The sequence below is a fragment of the Gopherus flavomarginatus genome, chromosome 2 (assembly GCF_025201925.1).
Source record: "Gopherus flavomarginatus isolate rGopFla2 chromosome 2, rGopFla2.mat.asm, whole genome shotgun sequence".
Lineage (NCBI taxonomy): Eukaryota > Metazoa > Chordata > Testudines > Testudinidae > Gopherus > Gopherus flavomarginatus.
Window position 1 is genome coordinate 20,727,251 of NC_066618.1, and position 18,265 is coordinate 20,745,515.

An 18,265-nucleotide genomic window follows, 5' to 3' on the forward strand; every position below is an offset into this window, starting at 1 on the left:
TGGTGGTTGAAGCATGAAGGAACATATGAATCTTTAGCACATCTGGCATGTAAATGTCTTGCGACGCCGGCTACAGCAGTACCATGAGAATACCTGTTCTCACTTTCAGGTGACATTGTAAACAAGAAGCAGGAAGCATTATCTCCTGAAAATAAAAACAAGTTTGTTTACTGAGCGATTGGCTGAACAAGAAGTAGAACTGAGTGGACTTGCAGGCTTTAAAATTTTACATTGTTTTATTTTTGAATGCAGTTTTTTGTACATAATTCTACATTTGTAAGTTCAACTTCCATGATAAAGAGATTGCACTACACTACTTGTATTAGGAGAACTGACAAATACTATTTATTTTGTTTTTTACAGTGCAAATACTTGTAATCAAAAATAAATATAAAGTGAGCATTGTACACTTTGTATTCTGTGTTGTAATTGAAATCAATATATTTGAAAATGTAGAAAACATCCAAAAATATTTAAATAAATGGTATTCTCTTATTAACAGTGCGATTAATCGGGATTAATTTTTTTAATCGCTTGACAGCCCTACTTACTAGAAAAATCATTTCTGCCCTCAGGATGTCAGAGTCAGGAGTTCTCCCTGTGACAGAATACTGCTTATTTTGCCCAGGAAGGGTAGTTCTCAGAACTATGTCTCATTTCACTCACAGATCAAGCTACTTTGTTTGTACACTTATGAGAACTGGCACTAATATTTCTCTCCTAATCTCTTGTACAGTATGGCGAAGGATGGCCCAGGGGTGACAGTACTAGTTTAGGATGCTGGTTCAGTTCCCTGCTCTGCCACTGACTTCTTTTATGACCTTCGAGAAGTCAGTCTCTCTATGCCTCAGTGCCCTTTCTGGAAAATGAGGATATAGTACCTTCCTACTTCTTAAGGGCAATGAGGATGAATACATTGTCGATAGTGAGGTATTCCGTTATTGTGGCAATAGAGGCTAGTCAGATATTGCTGAAAATAAATTAAAAAGTCTACTGTACTGTCCCCTTTCACTGAAGATGCAGAAGTAAAAATACTTCAAAACCCACCTAATTGAGGTGGATTAAGGGCTGCATTGTCAAAGATTATAAGGTGTGTTCATGAAATCTGCACTCAGAGTCACAGTTTATACCAGGAATAAGAAAAACTGCACGTCTGATGAACAAATTTGCAAGGCGTCTATATAGCCACGTCCACATATATTTAGCAAGCTCTACAAGTTGGCTTTTCATTTGGCACAAGGCACGGTTTATCTAACATGCTGTGGAAGCCAAATACAAATAAAATAATGTGATTATGGACCTGCAGAAAGTTATTTCTACTCTATCTGGTTAAAACTTTTATTTTTGATCTCTGTTCCTGCCTATGTATGGCTGTCTCTACTAACCATATCAATGAAGGATAGCTGCACATTTCATTTGACTGAGAAAAGTACAGTTTACCTGTTAAATTCTTCTCTCCTAAATGGTATGCCAAAAAATCTGACCCACCGTGTCTTAAGAGATATTTTTAAAATATGTATTTGTTTAAAAGGGTAAGTTTTATATTTGATTAAAAGTGTAATGGTGTTTGTTTGAGTGTTATCCCAGAACCATATGCATTTCTCTACAGGTGCATGTGAATCTCATTTTTCAGCTTTGGAGGTTTTCCTCTGACTACATGGCATGAGTGAGTCATTTTAGCACTTTATCATGTTCCCCAGCTCTAGTCCACCCCTGTAAGTATTCAATGGGATCCAACCTTTCAGAGAAGAATTGCAGGGTATGCCATTTAAGAAAAAAGAAATTAGCCCTTAAATTAATTTTTTTTCATTATATTGTCCTTTAATTTCTTTAAGCCTTAGAATAGAATCATAGAATATTAGGGTTGGAAGAGACCTCAGGAGGTTATCTAGTCCAATCCCCTGCTTAAAGCAAGACCAACACCAACTAAATCATCCTAGCCAGGGCTTTGTCAAGCCGGGCCTTAAAACCCTCTAAGGATGGAGATTCCACCACCTCCCTGGTGACTCATTCCAGTGCTTCACCACCCTCCTAGTGAAACAGTGTTTCCTAATATCCAACCTAGACCTCCCCAACTGCAGCCTGAGACCATTGCTTCTTGTTCTGTCATCTGCCACTGCTGAGAACAGCCTAGCTCCATCCTCTTTGGAACCCCCCTTCACGTAGTTGAAGGCTGCTATCAAATCCCCCCTCGCTCTTCTGCAGACTAAATAACCCCAGTTCCGTCAGCCTCTCCTCATAAGTCATGTGCCCCAGCCCCCTAATCATTTTCGTTGCTCTCTGCTGGACTCTCTCCAATTTGTCCACATCCATTCTGTAGTGGGGGGACCGAAACTGGACACAATACTCCAGGTGTGGCCTCACCAGTGCCGAATAGAGTGGAATAATCACTTCCCTCGATCTGCTGGCATTGCTCCTACTAATACAGCCCCATATACCATTCGCCTTCTTGGCAACAAGGGCACACTGCTGACTCACAGCTTCTCGACCACTGTAATTCCCAGGTCCTTTTCTGCAGAACTGCCGCTTAGCCAGTCGGTCCCCAGCCTGTAGTGGTGCATAGGATTCTTCCTTCTAAGTGCAGGACTCTGCACTTGTTCTTGTTGAACTTCATCAGATTTCTTTTGGCCCAATCCTCTAATTTGTCTAGGTCACTCTGGATCCTATTCCTACCCTCCAGCATATCTACCTCTCCCCCCAGCTTAGTGTCATCTGCAAACTTGCTGAGGGTGCAGTTCATCCCCTCATCCAGATAATTAATAAAGGTGTTGAACAAAACCAACCCTAGGACCAACCGCTGGGGCACTCCGCTTGATACCGGCTGCCAACTAGACATTGAGCCATTGATCACTACGCATTGAGCCCGACAATCTAGACAGCTTTCTGTCCACCTTATAGTCCATTCATCCAATCCATACTTCTTTAACTTCATTTGTTTGATTTCAGAGAAGAATCACAGATATTTTTCATTGATAGGCATTAAAAACAGACATCTCTGCTCTTTTTCTTTAATCTGAATCTTCAGCTGCACCTTTCCGCCTCCCCCAGTCCCAGGGCTGGATGGGGGCCAATATGGAGGGTGCTAAAGCCAACTTTGTGCTGGCTAAGGATTCCTCCATGTAGGAATGGAATCCTGAGCTGCCCATATAGGCTTGTTTTAAGGTGAACCACCTTTTTCCTCCCTTTGACTCTCTCCTCAAGCCTTCCCCCTTCTCTGGCCTCCAGTTCCCTCTCCACACAGGATCTTACTGACTTTTTCAGAGAGAAAGTCAAGAAGATCCAATATGGCCTCCTCTCTCCCTGTCTTCCCTCCCACTTTCTTTTTATTTTTCCATCTCAGAGAGAAATCTCCTATTTCCTCCCCTCCTCTAACCCTTTCCCCTTCACCAGTGACGCCCTCTCCTCCCAACTTCTTGATATCCCTAGACCCCATCACCCTCTCCTTGGCCTCTTACTTTCCTCAGGCTCCTTTCTTTCACACTACAAGCATGCTTTAGTCATTCCCATATTGCCTTACCACATCTGCCTCTACAACTACTATCTCATCTTCCCTTTATCTCTAAACTCACCGAATGTTCTGTCTACATCTGCTATTTGGCATTCCTTTCCTCCATTTCCATCATAGATTCTCTCCAGTCTGCCTTCTGCCATCTTCTAAAATGGTTCCCAAAGTCTATAATAATCTCTTCTTGGCCAAAGTTTAGAACTAGTATTCCATCCTCATAACTCCCTGACCTGTCAGCTGCCTGTAGTGCTGTAGACCGTGCTCCTTTTTCTTGAAAATTCGCCCTTTTGGCTTTCATGGCTCTTACGTCTCCTGATTCTTGTCCTGTTTTTTTATATGAGGCACTATGCATTTAAGTTTAATAAATCTTAAGTAGCTATTAACAGATAAGGAAATGCATATTACCTGAATGTAAAAAAATTAAATTAAAAAACATGTTTCTGCTTTAACCATATACATTAAAAAGGCCCAGTTCTGATGAGTGCTAAACACCTCATGCCTGGTGCTAAGCATGCCCAACCACCATTGGTTTGAGTGGGAGCTGAGTACTTTCAGCACATTGCAGAATCAGGTCTGTAGTGAATACTCCATGATAGGTTGGAATGTAGTTTGGTTATGAATTTGTGTACAGTATTTTTAAATAGCTACATAGCAATGAGGTTTATGTGAAGAAAAATTAATTCCGTAGAAGTATCAATGTGTGTCTTTTTTTTTCCATTCTAGCTCAGAAACTGGGCTTAATTGAGCCTCCTTCCTTGCCACTAACAGCAGAAGAATGGGATAAAGTAAAGCAAAGATCTATAAAACAGGGAGATTCTGTGCAACCTTGTGCAATATGTAGGGAAGAATTTGCACTTCAACCACAGGTACATTTGTAACTTTTGGAGTGTATTCTGCACAAAAACATTCTTTAAACAGTTATGCACTTATTAGTTATTCATTTTCTAAAGTTATGGTTATACTAGAAAATTTTAGTTGGAACAAGAGGAAAAAATTAGAGATTCCAACTTGAAATATTTGCTGACTTAATGAGTCTGTTGTGTAACTTATTTTTCTACAATTATTCATTTGCTGTATTTCCATTACTTTAGTTTATGTGAATTTAGTACTTGTGGAATGAACTGGATTGACAGAACTAAAGTTTAAAGACTATGCAAGTTTAAAGGCTATGCAAGAACAAATTCAACAAAGGAATGGATGGCAAGGAAAAAGTTCCTGCAGCACCCATTGTGTGACAACCCTTATCCAGAGAAAGCTTTCTGTTAGAGGTCAGAAAACAGTTCAGTCTTCATCCAGGCCTCTCACACCTCTGCAGACTGTCAGGATACAATTTGTGGTGATGGTTTTTTTGTTTTGGAACCATGTCCATAAAGAAGAGTACTGATATCAACTCATTTCATGACCCTTAACTACAAGATAGTGAATTTTGGTCAGTAGTGACCTTGGGTGGATTTGAACTAGTGACCTGGATGTGAAAATTCTATTTTGTTATCTTACAGCTTGGCTCTGCAAATACTTACACCAGGTGGAGTCCCACTGAAGTCAATAGAACTTCTGAAGTGTTTGCAGGGTCCAATTCTTAGATTGCAAACTGTTTGGGACAGAAATCATGTCTGCTTTGTGTGCTGTGCATCACTGAACACACTGTCGGTGCACCACAAATAATTTTTATAAAGGTTGTTTTCCCTGGTTCCCTTTTATTAAGAGAATGTCAATTACATTGCCTAATTAAAGGATCATTAGACCATGTTCTTGACTTTCTAGGTTGTGCAGGCTCCTGCTGCTCAGAGATCCTGGCGTTCCCAGATCCTGAACTTTTCATACACATTAAGCTGTCACATCCTGTACTCTTTAGTTCCCAGTTTTAGCTCTTCTCAAAGTCTCAGCACAATTGAGGATTTCTTCTTCTCTTGGCTGGAGTAACTCTGCTGGGCATCATTGCATTCAGCCCCCACCTCCATAAGGTACTGAGCAGCTTCAGCTCTCATTGACTTCAGCGGAAGTTGAAAACTCCTCAGCATTTTACAGCAGTACTTACTTGACGTAGGGGGAAAGTAGTCTAGGCAATTAGGTGTTAAAGTAAAAAAAGTTGTACTGAAGCAGGTAGGCTGTTTCTTGCTCTTCTGTAAATTAAAGTGTTAGTCTCTGAAGGGCATCTTGATAAGGTCGTTTATGTTGTCCGCTGGTACCAGAAGAGGTAGAAGCCAATTATTGTTAGAAATCTTCTTGATGAACCTTAGTAACAGACCTGTCAGACAGGAAAGAGCAATAGCTTCAGACGAGGCCATTTTAACACAGTTTTCTAACTAACAAATATCTGGTAGTCAGGAGAAAAACCCATATCCACATATAGATAATGGGGATTCTATTGAGCATGCTCAGTGAAATCCCTGGCTGTCACTCAAATATCTGATTGCCTGTCCAACCATTGTACCCAGATCTGAAGCTTCCCTGGAGAGAGATGTGGTATAGAATGCTTAATAGGGACATTCTTTTGCTGCTGAAAATATTACTCTAGGGGAAAAAAAACTAATAGACCTCTATATCTAGTCCTGCAAAACTTCTATAGGTCTGTGCCCACTTGGGGTTTGAGCCAACCAAAAATAGCCTAAGTGGCTACGGCTTTAACCTTAGTTCATCATCATTATTGTACAATAGTTATTGATTGGGCAATTTATTTTAAAAAAAATCATGTCTTATTTCTCTTATTTTCTTGTGAGGCTAGTTTTAAAAAAATAGTTCTTTAGTTATTTTTGTCCACAGAGTGAAACTGGTGTGTCCCCAATACAAGTTGGTCATTTAGTCACAATTTCTGAGGGCATGTCTGCATTTTACCTTGATGGTTTTATACATCAAATATGTGCAATGTAAGCATAATTGCATTAAACATTTTATTAATATTCCCTCATGTATAATTTTAAAATTACTTAAACAAAAAGGACAAGTAACTAGCTAAAGATGAGTGCTGTTCTTTAGACAGATGTTAACATAATTAGGAGGAGAAAACCATTATTCAAAGTTGCTTGTAAGTTTCCTTCATTCTGCATTTTGTGGTATTTTTCTGCTTTGTTGAACTGGGGTGGGGGCAGTGGGTGGGTTGAAATTTCAGTTTTTGAGGTGGATTATTTATTTTTTCCCTTTTACCACATTGCTGCCTATTTAAAAGAAAGTATAAAATTGCACAAAGACAGGTGGGATGGCCTTGAAGAACAAGGCTGTTCTGCCAAACTCAGGCAGTCTGCTACCCTTTAGGTCTAAGTTTTAACTAGAGAGAGCAAAACACAGCACTCATGAAAAGGTTACTTTAGATTTGGCACAAAAAAGGGACATGTCTCTGGAATTCTTTTTGTCTTGCATGTTTCATTACATGTCCTCCCTCAAGAGAAAAAAGCCACTGTATCTGAAAGCTTTTCCTTTTGCTGGCTGTTTAGCCATTAATCCTTTTGTGTTTGCCAGCTCAGTAATGCACAGTACTTATTCTAGTTTCACTCCTTCCCCAGTTTTTCCTTCCACTAAGGACCAACTGCTTTTTTTGTCTAATGCTGTACCTTTTGTCAGAATAGAGATCACTACCATTTGATAGGAGTTTGGGTCAGAAAAAGGTGAAGTTTGCATGAAGCTTGTGAGCACACTTTCTCTGAGAAGACTGTGTGTGCTGCATATCACTTACTGAAATTTAACTGTTTTCTGGGGGAAAAAGATCAGTTTTTATTTTAAATGTATTTTCTCTTTTCATTTGGCATTTTACGGCTCCTCCTCCCCCCTATTTGCTATGCGCTTTTCTATATGAAGCAATTCAAAACTAATGAATGACTATTTTGTTTCTTTGAGCCGTATTTTATTTTTCTAGTTGCTTCCTACAGAAGTTTTTTATGCTGTTCACTTATATATTTTTTAGAATAAAATTTGCAAATATTTAAACTTCATTTTCAATAGAAGTCTTTTGCAATACTACCAACAAGCAGGCTTGTTAACCTTTCTGCATTCAGATTTTTTCTTTTACTTCATGTATTTTTGGTGTTCAGCTTTTAAACTAGTTTAAACTTCAAGCTGTTCTTGTGTTTTTTTCTGTGAACAATAGGTGCTGCTTTCATGTTCCCATGTATTTCACAGAGTAAGTAGACCCTAGTTTAACTATTAAAGCATGCAATACAGCATTCTTTTAATTTAAATGCTCTAAATCTACTGTAAGCACAATTTATGGTTTTGCAAGAAGGCATTTTGACTCAATATCATTTACTGTTAGAAACATAATTTACAGATATTATTATTCCTGTTTTACAATGTTACATTTTGCATACAAGGGAAACCCACATATGTTTGTGTACGGATTACTAATTATGTACATCGAAGTGACAGAGAGCTTAATTCATAATATTTGATTCCATTAAGGCTAAAAAGATTTATCATCCATTTGCTTATTTCCAGTAGTTTATTGATATAAATGTATATTCTTGTAAATATGCTATTTTGAATTCATGAAAGAGCAAAAAATGTTCACTTAGTGTAATCTAAAGTAAATCTGGTTTATTTATGAAGAAAAATTAACATTACATCTACAAATTATAAGTGACTACTTACATTTTAAAATGATAATATTTTTCTAGGCGTGCCTGAAAGCTTTTGAAAAGTTTGCAGGTAAAAAGACCTGTCCTTTGTGTAGAAAGAAGCAGTATCAGACCAGAGTAATACATGATGGGGCACGTCTGTTTAAAATAAAGTGTATTATGAGGTAAGGATTACTTCCAATCAAGCTGCTGTTGCTGAACATTTATTTTGCCGTATTGCTCCAAGTTACATAATGAAAATTCAGCACTGGTGGATGCACTGTAAATATTTAAGTGTTTGAAAAATTTCAGATGGTTACATTTCAGATAATTATTTTATTCTCTTTAAATTTATGTTTGTATTTGTTGAACATCGACATTTTCTTTTGAACAGAATCCAAGCTTGCTGGAGAGGGTATGTTGTTAGAAAATGGTATAAAAATTTGAGGAAAACAGTACCTCCGCAAGATAGCAAATTAAGAAAAAAATTCTTTGAAGCAAAGGTACGTTGCATTTGTTTCTTCAGTCTCAGTTAATGTTCTGTTCTTTCCTAGCCTTCCATTAAATCAAACATTCTCAAAGCCTCAGTCAGTCTCTTTCTAGGGGCAAAGAGTGACAAACACTGTAATATAGCTTAGGGTGTATGTTACATAAGGTCTAACCCAGAGGTGGGCAAACTTTTTGTCCTGAGGGCCACATCTGGGTATGGAAAGTGTATGGCTGGCGAGGAATGCTCACAAAATTGGGGGTTGGGGTGCGAGAGGGGATGAGGGCTCTGGCTGTGAGTCTGGGCTCTGGGGTGGGGCCAGAAATGAAGAGTTCAGGGTGTGGGAGGGAGCCCCAACCTGGGGCAGAGGGTTGGGGTGCAGGGGGTGGTGGTGATGGCTGCGGCTGGGGGTGCGAGCTCTGGGATGGGGAAGGGGAAAGAAGGGTTAGGGATGTAGGAGGGTACTCTAGGCTGGGACCGAAGAGTTCAGAGGGCAGGAGGAGATCAGGGCTGGGGCAAGGAGTTGGGATGCAGGCTCCGGGTGACCCTTACCTCAAGCAGCTCCTGGAGGCAGCGGCATGTCCGCCCCCTCCGGCTCCTACATGGAGGTGCGGCCAAGCGGATCTGCGCACTGCCCTGTCCGCAGGTGCTGCCCCTGCAGCTTCCATTGGCCATGGTTCCTGGCCTCTGGGAGCTGCAGGGGCGGCACTTGGGGTGGGGACAGCATGTGGAGCCTCCTGGCTGCCCCTACGCTTAGGAGCTGAAGGGAAGACATGCTGCTGCTTCTGGGATTCACGTGGAGGCATGCCACACACAGAGCGGGGCAAGTCCCAGACCTTGCTCCCCAGCAGGAGCTCTAGGGCTGGATTAAAACATCTGAAGGGTCGGGCCATAGTTTTCCCACCCCTGGCCTAACCTGTGCTTACCCCAATAACAGTATTTCTTTTCTTTTCGTTTTGGATTTTTCTTCTCCGTTCTCATAAATCCCAAGAATCTGTTTTTCCTGTAGAAGTACACATTAAGCAGATATGGTAGTAAAAGAAATGAATCAGAGATTTCATTATTAGTCATTGGTCTTTCATAACTACTCCAAAAATTGGACTGGATGGTCTATTTCCAGAACACTCTTACACATCCTCCAAATCCAGCTCAGAAGTGAGAACTTTGGGGCTCTTTCCCTATAGGACAAGTAGAAGAAATGAGGCCAGTTTTTCGAGTAGTGTCTCTATGGAGGCTCCACTTCCATGGTGTGCATGCTTCTTTGATTGAAAATTTTTGGCATCCGTGTCTGTTTGGAGTATGCATACACTTTAACTATCTTCGTGCCTCGTACTGAGAGTATATTGGACTGTGATGGACAAATTGCCCTCAGTTCCTTCTCAACCACCTTGCCCTGAGAAGGAGCATTCTCAGCATTCGCTTACAATTTTACTTGTTAACTAGTTTTTTTTAGTCAGTTTTATTCTTTTGTGGTTTATACCTTTTATTGCTTTAGTTAGTTTAGTGTTCAGTTCTTTTTTTTCCAGTTAGCCAAGGGCTTTTGACTCCTGCTATTCACACACGTTCTTCCCCCTAGTCCCTCTTGACAGTAAGGGAAGTTCTCAGTGAAGCCTGTTTTTGTTGAGGTATGCCTACGTCTCCAAGCTTCAAACCTTGCCTCTTTGCCAGGTGTCCTTCCCAGTTAGTGATGGCCATTCACACTGTATATGCCACCTTGGGATATACATATGCCTGCTAATTAAGTTCTGAACAACTTTCAAAAGTTGCTCTAGGAGGGAAGGAGAGAGAGAAATAAAATTCCATCTTCTAATAATGGAGCACTGCCTCTCCCCGGCGTAGGATCCTTGTACAGCGGTCTCTAAGGGTATGTGTACACAGCAAAGAAAAACCTGCAGAGTGGGACGGTCCTAAAGCTCAGGCTCCAGCCTGAGCCTGAAAGTCTAAACAGCAATGAAACAGCTGCACAGCCCGAGTCCTGCGGGCCCGAGTCAGCTAGCATGGGCCACCCACGGGTTTTTCTTTGCTGTGTAGACATACCCTTAGTGACCTCAGTGCCCCATCATCCTCTGCAGCTCGCTCACCCTCTCAAGCTTTGAGACATAAACCTGTTAGAGACACAGGGAAGACCTCATCTAGGAGATCCATGAAATCTCCTCAGAGAGAACACTGTTCTAAAAAGACCTGCTGCAGCAGAGACCCTGTACTCCTCAAAAGATTTTGACAGAGGCTTCGAGTGGTTCCAGTACCAAGACTTCCAAATTAAAGTCCACAAACTCATGTAAGTTTGGTACATCATCACTTGGTACAAAGCCACAACAGCATTGAAGCATGAGCAGAGTACTAGAAATAAAGACCCTGCACCTAAGAAGTTGCTACCGCCTGCACCTACTGCTGCATCAGTACCTCGATTGGTAATTCCACCAGTGTCGATGTCACCTTCGGTATCACAGTTTTCTCTACATCTTCACACAAGCCCATGTGGTACCACAACAGTTCAGATTCTCCAGGGACCTGTTTTTTGTGTCTGATGAGCCTGAGTCTCCTTTACTGAACTCAGACTCCTGGTACCACAAACCTGCATTATCTCTGGTACCCCAGGAATCACTGGTACCTCTTGGTTTCCCATACAGTCAGACCCTCACTGAACCATCATCTTCTCCACTATTACACTATATAGTTGAGAGCTCTTCAGACTCTCAAGTGTCAGTTCAGAACTCTTCTCCCTGTTTACCCAGAACTGACTCTCCTGAAATTATTCAGCCCAGGGACATTTCGCCGTCTCCATGACCAGGTGGTTCAACAACCTCCAGGGTATGAGCAGTGCTAGATGCCTCCCCAGTTTTCTTTGGGGCTGCCTCAATGGCCATACTGGGACCACTGAGCATTATAATCACCACCAGTTTTCAAAGGCACCTGTCATTCATGCGGAACACCAGAGACAGCACTCCCCACACTCATCCTTTCCCCTTAACAATCATCGTTGCAGAAAGAAATGTTTGAGGAGAAAGAAAGGAGGGCTGATAAGGAGCATACTCTGCAAACAAACATATCATCATCCTCTCCAGATGAAGCGGTTATGCCCCTATTGCCTGTTGCAGATGACTTCAAACAGTTCTGGACTTGATGAAGAAAGTGGCAAACACCTTCCAAATTCCATTAGAAAAAAATCCAAAAGACCTGCCTCTGACTAAAGTGCAGTTGAAGTCTATCAACATAATTTAGCAAACCCCTGGCACTGCCCCTGACAGCTCCAGAGGGCAGATAAAAAAATGCTACTCCCAACTGGGGCTCAGTGTCATTATTTTCTCATTCCACCCCCAACACCCTAGGAGTGGATGCAGTTAATGAATGGAACAGACTGCACCATTCAAAAGCTAGCCCACATGACATAGACCAGAAGTGTTTGATTCACTTGGTTGTAAGAGTTATTTGTCTGCCTCCCAGCAGTTTATAACTGTGAATTGTCAGGTGATACTTACAAAACAGTCACATCAACTATGTCAAATTTAATTATCTTATTGAGCATTTCCCACAAGAACACAGGGAGCAATTTCAGGCTGTCACTGTGGAGGGACAGCTCCTGGTGAGGATAACTTTACAGGTGCCTGTTGACACAACTGACAGTGCAGCTTGCTCCATCTCCACAGCCATAGTCATGTGCCATGCATCATCACTTCAGTCCTCAGGCTTCCTGTGTAAGGTTCAAAATGCTGTAGAGGACCTCTCCTTCAATGGCCTCAAATTATTCAGTGAGCCCACAGATTAGTCCTTATATTCTTCTTTGAGCAGTGTCCCTGTGGGTACTCGGCATTTGGATATGCACATGCCAATGGACACTCTTGGTTGGAGACTTTTATTAGCAGTGTCTTTGGGTCATGCCTCCACCCTACACCTCCCTGTGCTCCTAGACCCACTGCCACTCCAGTTCCTTTTCAAGACTATGACTTGAGAAGGAGCATTGCTGTGTCCATTACCTAGCTATGCAGCTTGCTACCTCTCTCACATCATCTTTTCTTTTGGTATTGTCTTCTATTTCTTTATTATTTAGCACGGTATGCACTTTGGGGGTTAGTTTCCCCCTTCCCTTCATTTGGCCAGTATGGGTCTTTTTCCCCCACCCTCTCAAGTCTTGATCCACAGACTCAAGTGCAATTATGCCCAAGACCCCAGGCTTCAAACCCTCCCAGACATGCTACGGGTCTTTTCCACTCAGCAATAGTCATTGAAGTTGCCTCCTCTGCCTGGGAGAGACTCATGTCCTCTCCAAATGTGAGATCTGCTTGGCTTCAGAAGCAGGTTCAAAAAAACTCCTGTTGTTGGAGCACTCTCTGAGACTCGTGGGATCCAGTTCATCTCCTGTGTCTTGGATTTAGTTGATCAGAGCCCCGGTGACTGGCTCTGCTGCGACAGTAAGCAAAAGACCCTGAGGGCCCTTCACAACCATCCAGACCCTCTAAGAAGAAGAGATACCATTCTCCAGAATGGGATAAGAGAAAGTGGGAAAGTCATCTCCTTGGTCTAGGTCTCAGGAGACTTCATATCCTGATACGGATAGCGCTGAGGTTCTCATCCCTTCCAGTTCCAAGTTCATGGCACCAGTTAAGAAAAGCATGCCATGTACCAAGAACATGTCAGGTAAACAACTTAGAACAGCATCAGCACTAGACTCATTGTCTTTGGAATACAAGGACTCCAGAGCCAAGCTGAAATGGTCATTGGTACTATCTTCTGTACCCAAACATGAAGGGCACACTGATTACAGTTTAATACCGTCTCCAATACCACCCAACATACTGAATCCAGAGCGTCCCTATCTAGAGTCCCCGGTACCATCCAGGTTCCGATTCCATGAGGGCACTGGAATCTTTGGAAGACCCTGAATCACCGTTGCTGAGGGGTGCCAGTACCAACTCACCTCCTGGAACCTATTTAGCCTCCAATCCCTACCATATTTAATGATGACTCAGTCTCTGGTACCAATGTGGTCACCAGCCCCACACAATCTCTTTGAGGATACCAGTACAATCTCAGGACCCTGTCTGGGCCCCCAGTACCAACTTTACTACCAGGTACTCACTGAGGAGGAAACTCCCAGCAAGAGATATGACTGGCAACCTTGGGAAGGACAACCTTGAAGCCCTGCTCCCTTCCCTTATTCCTCACCGCGGTGGGCTTCTTAGGGTGACCCAGTTCTACAGAGTCGCATCTTATGAGTGTCCTCTTACAAGCAACAACTGCTGCTCTTGGATTCTGCTCCACAGGAAGATCTTATAGAGGAACAAGGGCCAACTGAGAAAAAAGAAACACCATCTTTGACAAATCCTCCTCCTTTCCAGATGAAGTTGTCATGCATCCTCCATCATCCTATGTCAGTGATTTCAACACCTTATAAAACATATAGTGTAGACCTTGCAAATTTCATTGGAAGAAATACATGAACCCCAGCATTCCCTGTTGTACATTCTTCTTACATCTCCTCAGGGAAAAATCATCTTGCCCATCCATAATGCTGTGGTGGCCCCAGCATGTACGGTGTGGCAAACTCTAGCTACAATACCACCTATGCATAAATGGACTGATAAAAAAAATACTACATCCCACCCAGAGGCCCAGAGTATATTTTTTCTCCTACCCTACCTGTTAACTAACAGAACAAGCAACATCAGTCCTGCTTAGTGCCATCTGACTAGAATTTAAAATGTCTGGACCTTCTAGGCAGCAAGAGCTACTCGTCAGCTTCTTTGAAGTTCAGAATAGCTAGTTACCAAGCCCGGATGGCAAAATATAATTTTACCAACTGCTATATGTTTTCATCTTTTATTGAACACCTGACTCGGGACCAGAGGGAATTATTTCAAGCCCTCATAACAGAAGGCCAGACAATTGCCAAGGCATCTCTTCATGCCTCACTAGATGCCATCAATACTGCTGCATGTTGCATGGCTATTGCAGCAGTCATACACTGAGTTTCTTGGCTGCAGTCCGCTAGCCTCCCCCTGGAAGTACAAAATACTTTCAAGTACCTTCCCTTCAAGAGACCTAGGTTGTTTAGTGACACCATGGATGGTCCTTTCATTCATTTAAATACTCCTGGGCAACACTATGATCCCTGGACATTTATACAGCTGCAACAAGGAGAAAATATAGTAGATCACAGACAGCTCAATGGTCTCACAAAGTCTGCCGCCAGCCCATGAGAGTGGGTGAACTCTCCAGGGAGAAGCCCAAGTTTGCTAAGAAAAGGCCGCCCTATACTGCAATCTCCCAGTCAGTGACATCATCAAAACAACTGTTTTGACCCACTGGTTGAGGGTCACAAACGGTCTTCTGCTCCAGCTCCTACACTACATCTGTTCCCCCTCACACACCTTTATGGGGATCATTTCTTCCATTTCCTACCTTTCTGGGAGTTCATCACCTCAGACAGATGGATCCTAGAGGTGGTTTCTTCAGCCTACTCCATCCAGTTCAGTCCCCCCCTCTCTCCTCTGAGACCCTTCTCACAAGGATTGCCCTCCTTCCCCTCTGCCTCAAAGTCTTTCACTGAACTTCCATTGTTGGCAGCAGGTCCACCTCCTCCCTATATACCCTTGTACTGGAGCACAAAGGTAGCTAGGGCTCAGGCACAGATCTGCAGATGCTACTGACAAAAGTCTTCAGTCAAGAGTGCGCAGGTGCACACGTATCTTGAAGCTCTTGAAGAACTCAGTTACTGTACAAGGTAAGTAACCTCCTCTTCCTTGAAAGACTCTAGAATTATCCTTTGCTCTCTGGGTATATATACACACATTCCTGCAAAAAAAAGGTTTCAGTAGGTCTCAAACAACTCAGAGGTCCTGTCCACCCCCATTTTCCACCTACCACATAAGACTTGAGCCACCTAAGAAGAGACCCAAACTACACAAATGGAAAGGCTTTTTTTAATAATAATTGGAGATATACCTGTCTTGGAGATATACCTAACTGGAGATATGCCTTCACCATTACAACCCCACTGACACAGCAGGAATCATCTATGAAGAGCTCCTTTGGATGCCTTGGAACACTCATGATTCTGATCTGATACTGCACTATTCTGCTTAGCTTATTCTCTCACCTATTACAGTTTGGCTCTCCCATTTCCACAATTCATGGGAGCTGATTTACCTACAGATTGGTATTCAAAGTTATAACATCAGGGTATTCCATCCACTTACACTCCATGCCCCTGCCTCACATTCCGCTTCCCTATCCCTTTCAGGGACCAATCTCTTAAGTCTTTTGTGAGATAGGAGACTCTGTCTCTTCTCTGCTTAGAAACCATTGAACAAGTTCCCACTGTACAAGGGAAGAGGATTTTAATCCAAATATTTTCTCATTCCCAAAAAGAAGGGCAAGTGGAGACAGATTTTAGATCTCAGGATGCTGAATACCTTCATCAAGATTCAGAAGTTTGAGATGATGACATTTGCAGCTATCATCCCACCCCGTGATCTGGGGGACTATTTCATAACCCTCGAACTTCAGAATGCATACCTGCATGTTATGATACACTCTTCTCACAAGAAGTCTGTAGATTTTCTAGTGGGCCAGGACTACCATCAATATTCCCACCTAAGGGTGTTCTCGAAGCTATGACAGTCAGTAACCCAGAATTTAGGGACATAAGATATGCCTGCCAGCACTTCTTTCCCAAACTAGAAGGTCAGTCCATTCACATCAGTGGTCCTCAACCTTTCAGGGTGGTGGGCACCGAACAACAAGGTGCCGAAATGCCGCCAAGGAGTGCAGCCGCTGGACAAGCAGCCGCCGAAATGGTGCTGAGAAGCAGCATCATCAAAAAGTGTCGCCGCTGAAATGCCGCCGAGAAGCAGCGGCATTTCAGCGGTGATGCTTCTTGACGTTGCTGCTTCTTGGCGGCTGCTTGTCTGCAGCCTCGCTCCTCGGCGCTCCCTTGTCAGTAGGCGGCCGCACATAAATGGCGCCCGCGGGCACCGCATTGGGGACCACTGATTCACAGAACGATAGACAACAGAACCAGGATGTACAATATAAATTTATTGGGGGAGGGGAAGATTTCCCTCCCTCTGTTCAAATGCCATGATGATATGGAATTGGTGCATAGCTTGCCACGTCCTTCTCTCAGCAGTTTATCTGCCTTGCTTTCAAAACATCATAGCCAACATCCTCTGCAGACATTTCACTCAGGATTGCAAGTGAGAAGTCAACAAATCCACAGACAGGTTACTCACCTGGGAATTTCCAGTGATAGATCTCTTTGCCACCATTGTTAGCTGGAGCTGCGTGAACTTCTGCTCAAGGGGAGGTCTGGGCCATCATTCCTTGTGAGATGTCTGTCTCCTCTTGTGGACAAAGAATCTTCTATATGCCTTTTTTCCAGTGCTGCTAATCCTCATGGTCCTGAACAAAAGTCAAACAAGACTGAGCTACAGTCATCTTGATTGCACCAAATTGTCCGATTCCCTTACATTTTCCAGCTCTTTTCTCGGCTGGTCATCAAGCCTACCATTGACCCTTCCCCTGAACGTTCTCTCGCAGGACTTGTTAGGTCTCAGTCCACATCCATTGCTCTGCTGAAAGATGTGGAAATAAGCAGAGTTGCTGCGTGGGCTTCAGTCTACATTTTCTCCAGATACTATGCCCTAGTTAACACTTCTCAGGCAGATGCTGTCTTTGGTTCTGCAAACAGTTCTAGATTGAGTTGCAAAGCTCCCACCTCCTTCAGACGGCACTGCTAGGAAGTCAACTCAAGTGAAGCACCCATAGGGGACACGCATTGAAGAAAGAGAGGTTATTTATCCTGTACAGTAATTGGAGTTTTCAAGATGTGGGTTCCTATGGGTGCTCTACTACTCACCCTCCTTGCCCCCTGCTTTGGAGTGTTGTCTCTGTGGGACTTTGTGGTAAAGAAGTTAATTAAGGACAGTTTATCCATTGCAATCCTATATACCATAAGTACAGGGCATAAGGATAGGTACATGTGCAGACTGAGTGAACACTGCTGCCAAAAATCTCTGATTGAAGTAAGATGGGGTGTATATGCACCTCAAGCGGAGCTCCCATAGGGGGACACATCTCTAAGAACTCCAGATACTGTATAGGGCAATTAACCTCTGTCTTGGGAGCTAGGACACTGGAGTGAATCTGGCTCATTTGAAGTAGCCAGCTAAAAAGAGTCTGGGGAGTTTCCACTTTCAGCCCTTCCCAGTTTCCCTCTTCCCTTGTCGCAAGCGACAGGCAGCTCAGCCCAACTCTCCAGATTAGTCAATGACAAATACCCATCTGACACCTCCCCAACAGCCACCAAACCCAGCTCCCATGAAGCCACAATCTCCTATAAGCTGCCAAGCACCTCTGAGTAACAAGGACCTCATGCCCCCTTCCCCCCTCCAACCCCGCGCATCTTAACTACACTCAGGGTATGTCTACATCTACAATTTTGCAGCGCTGGTTGTTACAGCTGTATTAGTACAGCTGTATAGGGCCAGCGCTGCAGAGTGGCCACACTTACAGCAACCAGCGCTGCAAGTGGTGTTAGATGTGGCCACACTGCAGCGCTGTTGGGCGGCTTCAAGGGGGGTTCGGGGAACGCGAGAGCAAACCGGGGAAGGAGACCAGCTTGATTACCAGAGGGCTTCCTCAGGTATGCTGGGATACCTGCTTATTCCACGGAGGTCAAGAAAAGCGCTGGTAAGTGTCTACACTTGATTACCAGCGCTGGATCAC

General features: G+C 43.2%; 1 protein-coding gene across 4 annotated transcripts in view; it reads left to right on the forward strand.

Moving 5' to 3' along the window:
• The window catches only part of RNF32 (ring finger protein 32), a 56,385-nt gene that overhangs the window by 25,761 nt on the left and 12,359 nt on the right, over positions 1-18,265 (forward strand). For 3 of the 4 annotated variants that reach the window (XM_050942272.1, XM_050942269.1, XM_050942271.1), the window contains 4 exons: positions 4,229-4,371; positions 7,587-7,619; positions 8,113-8,237; positions 8,447-8,555. In XM_050942272.1, coding sequence (XP_050798229.1) covers positions 4,229-4,371; positions 7,587-7,619; positions 8,113-8,237; positions 8,447-8,555 — 410 coding nt within the window. The remainder of the gene's footprint in view (positions 1-4,228; positions 4,372-7,586; positions 7,620-8,112; positions 8,238-8,446; positions 8,556-18,265) is intronic. The other variant, XM_050942270.1, reaches the window with a different exon arrangement.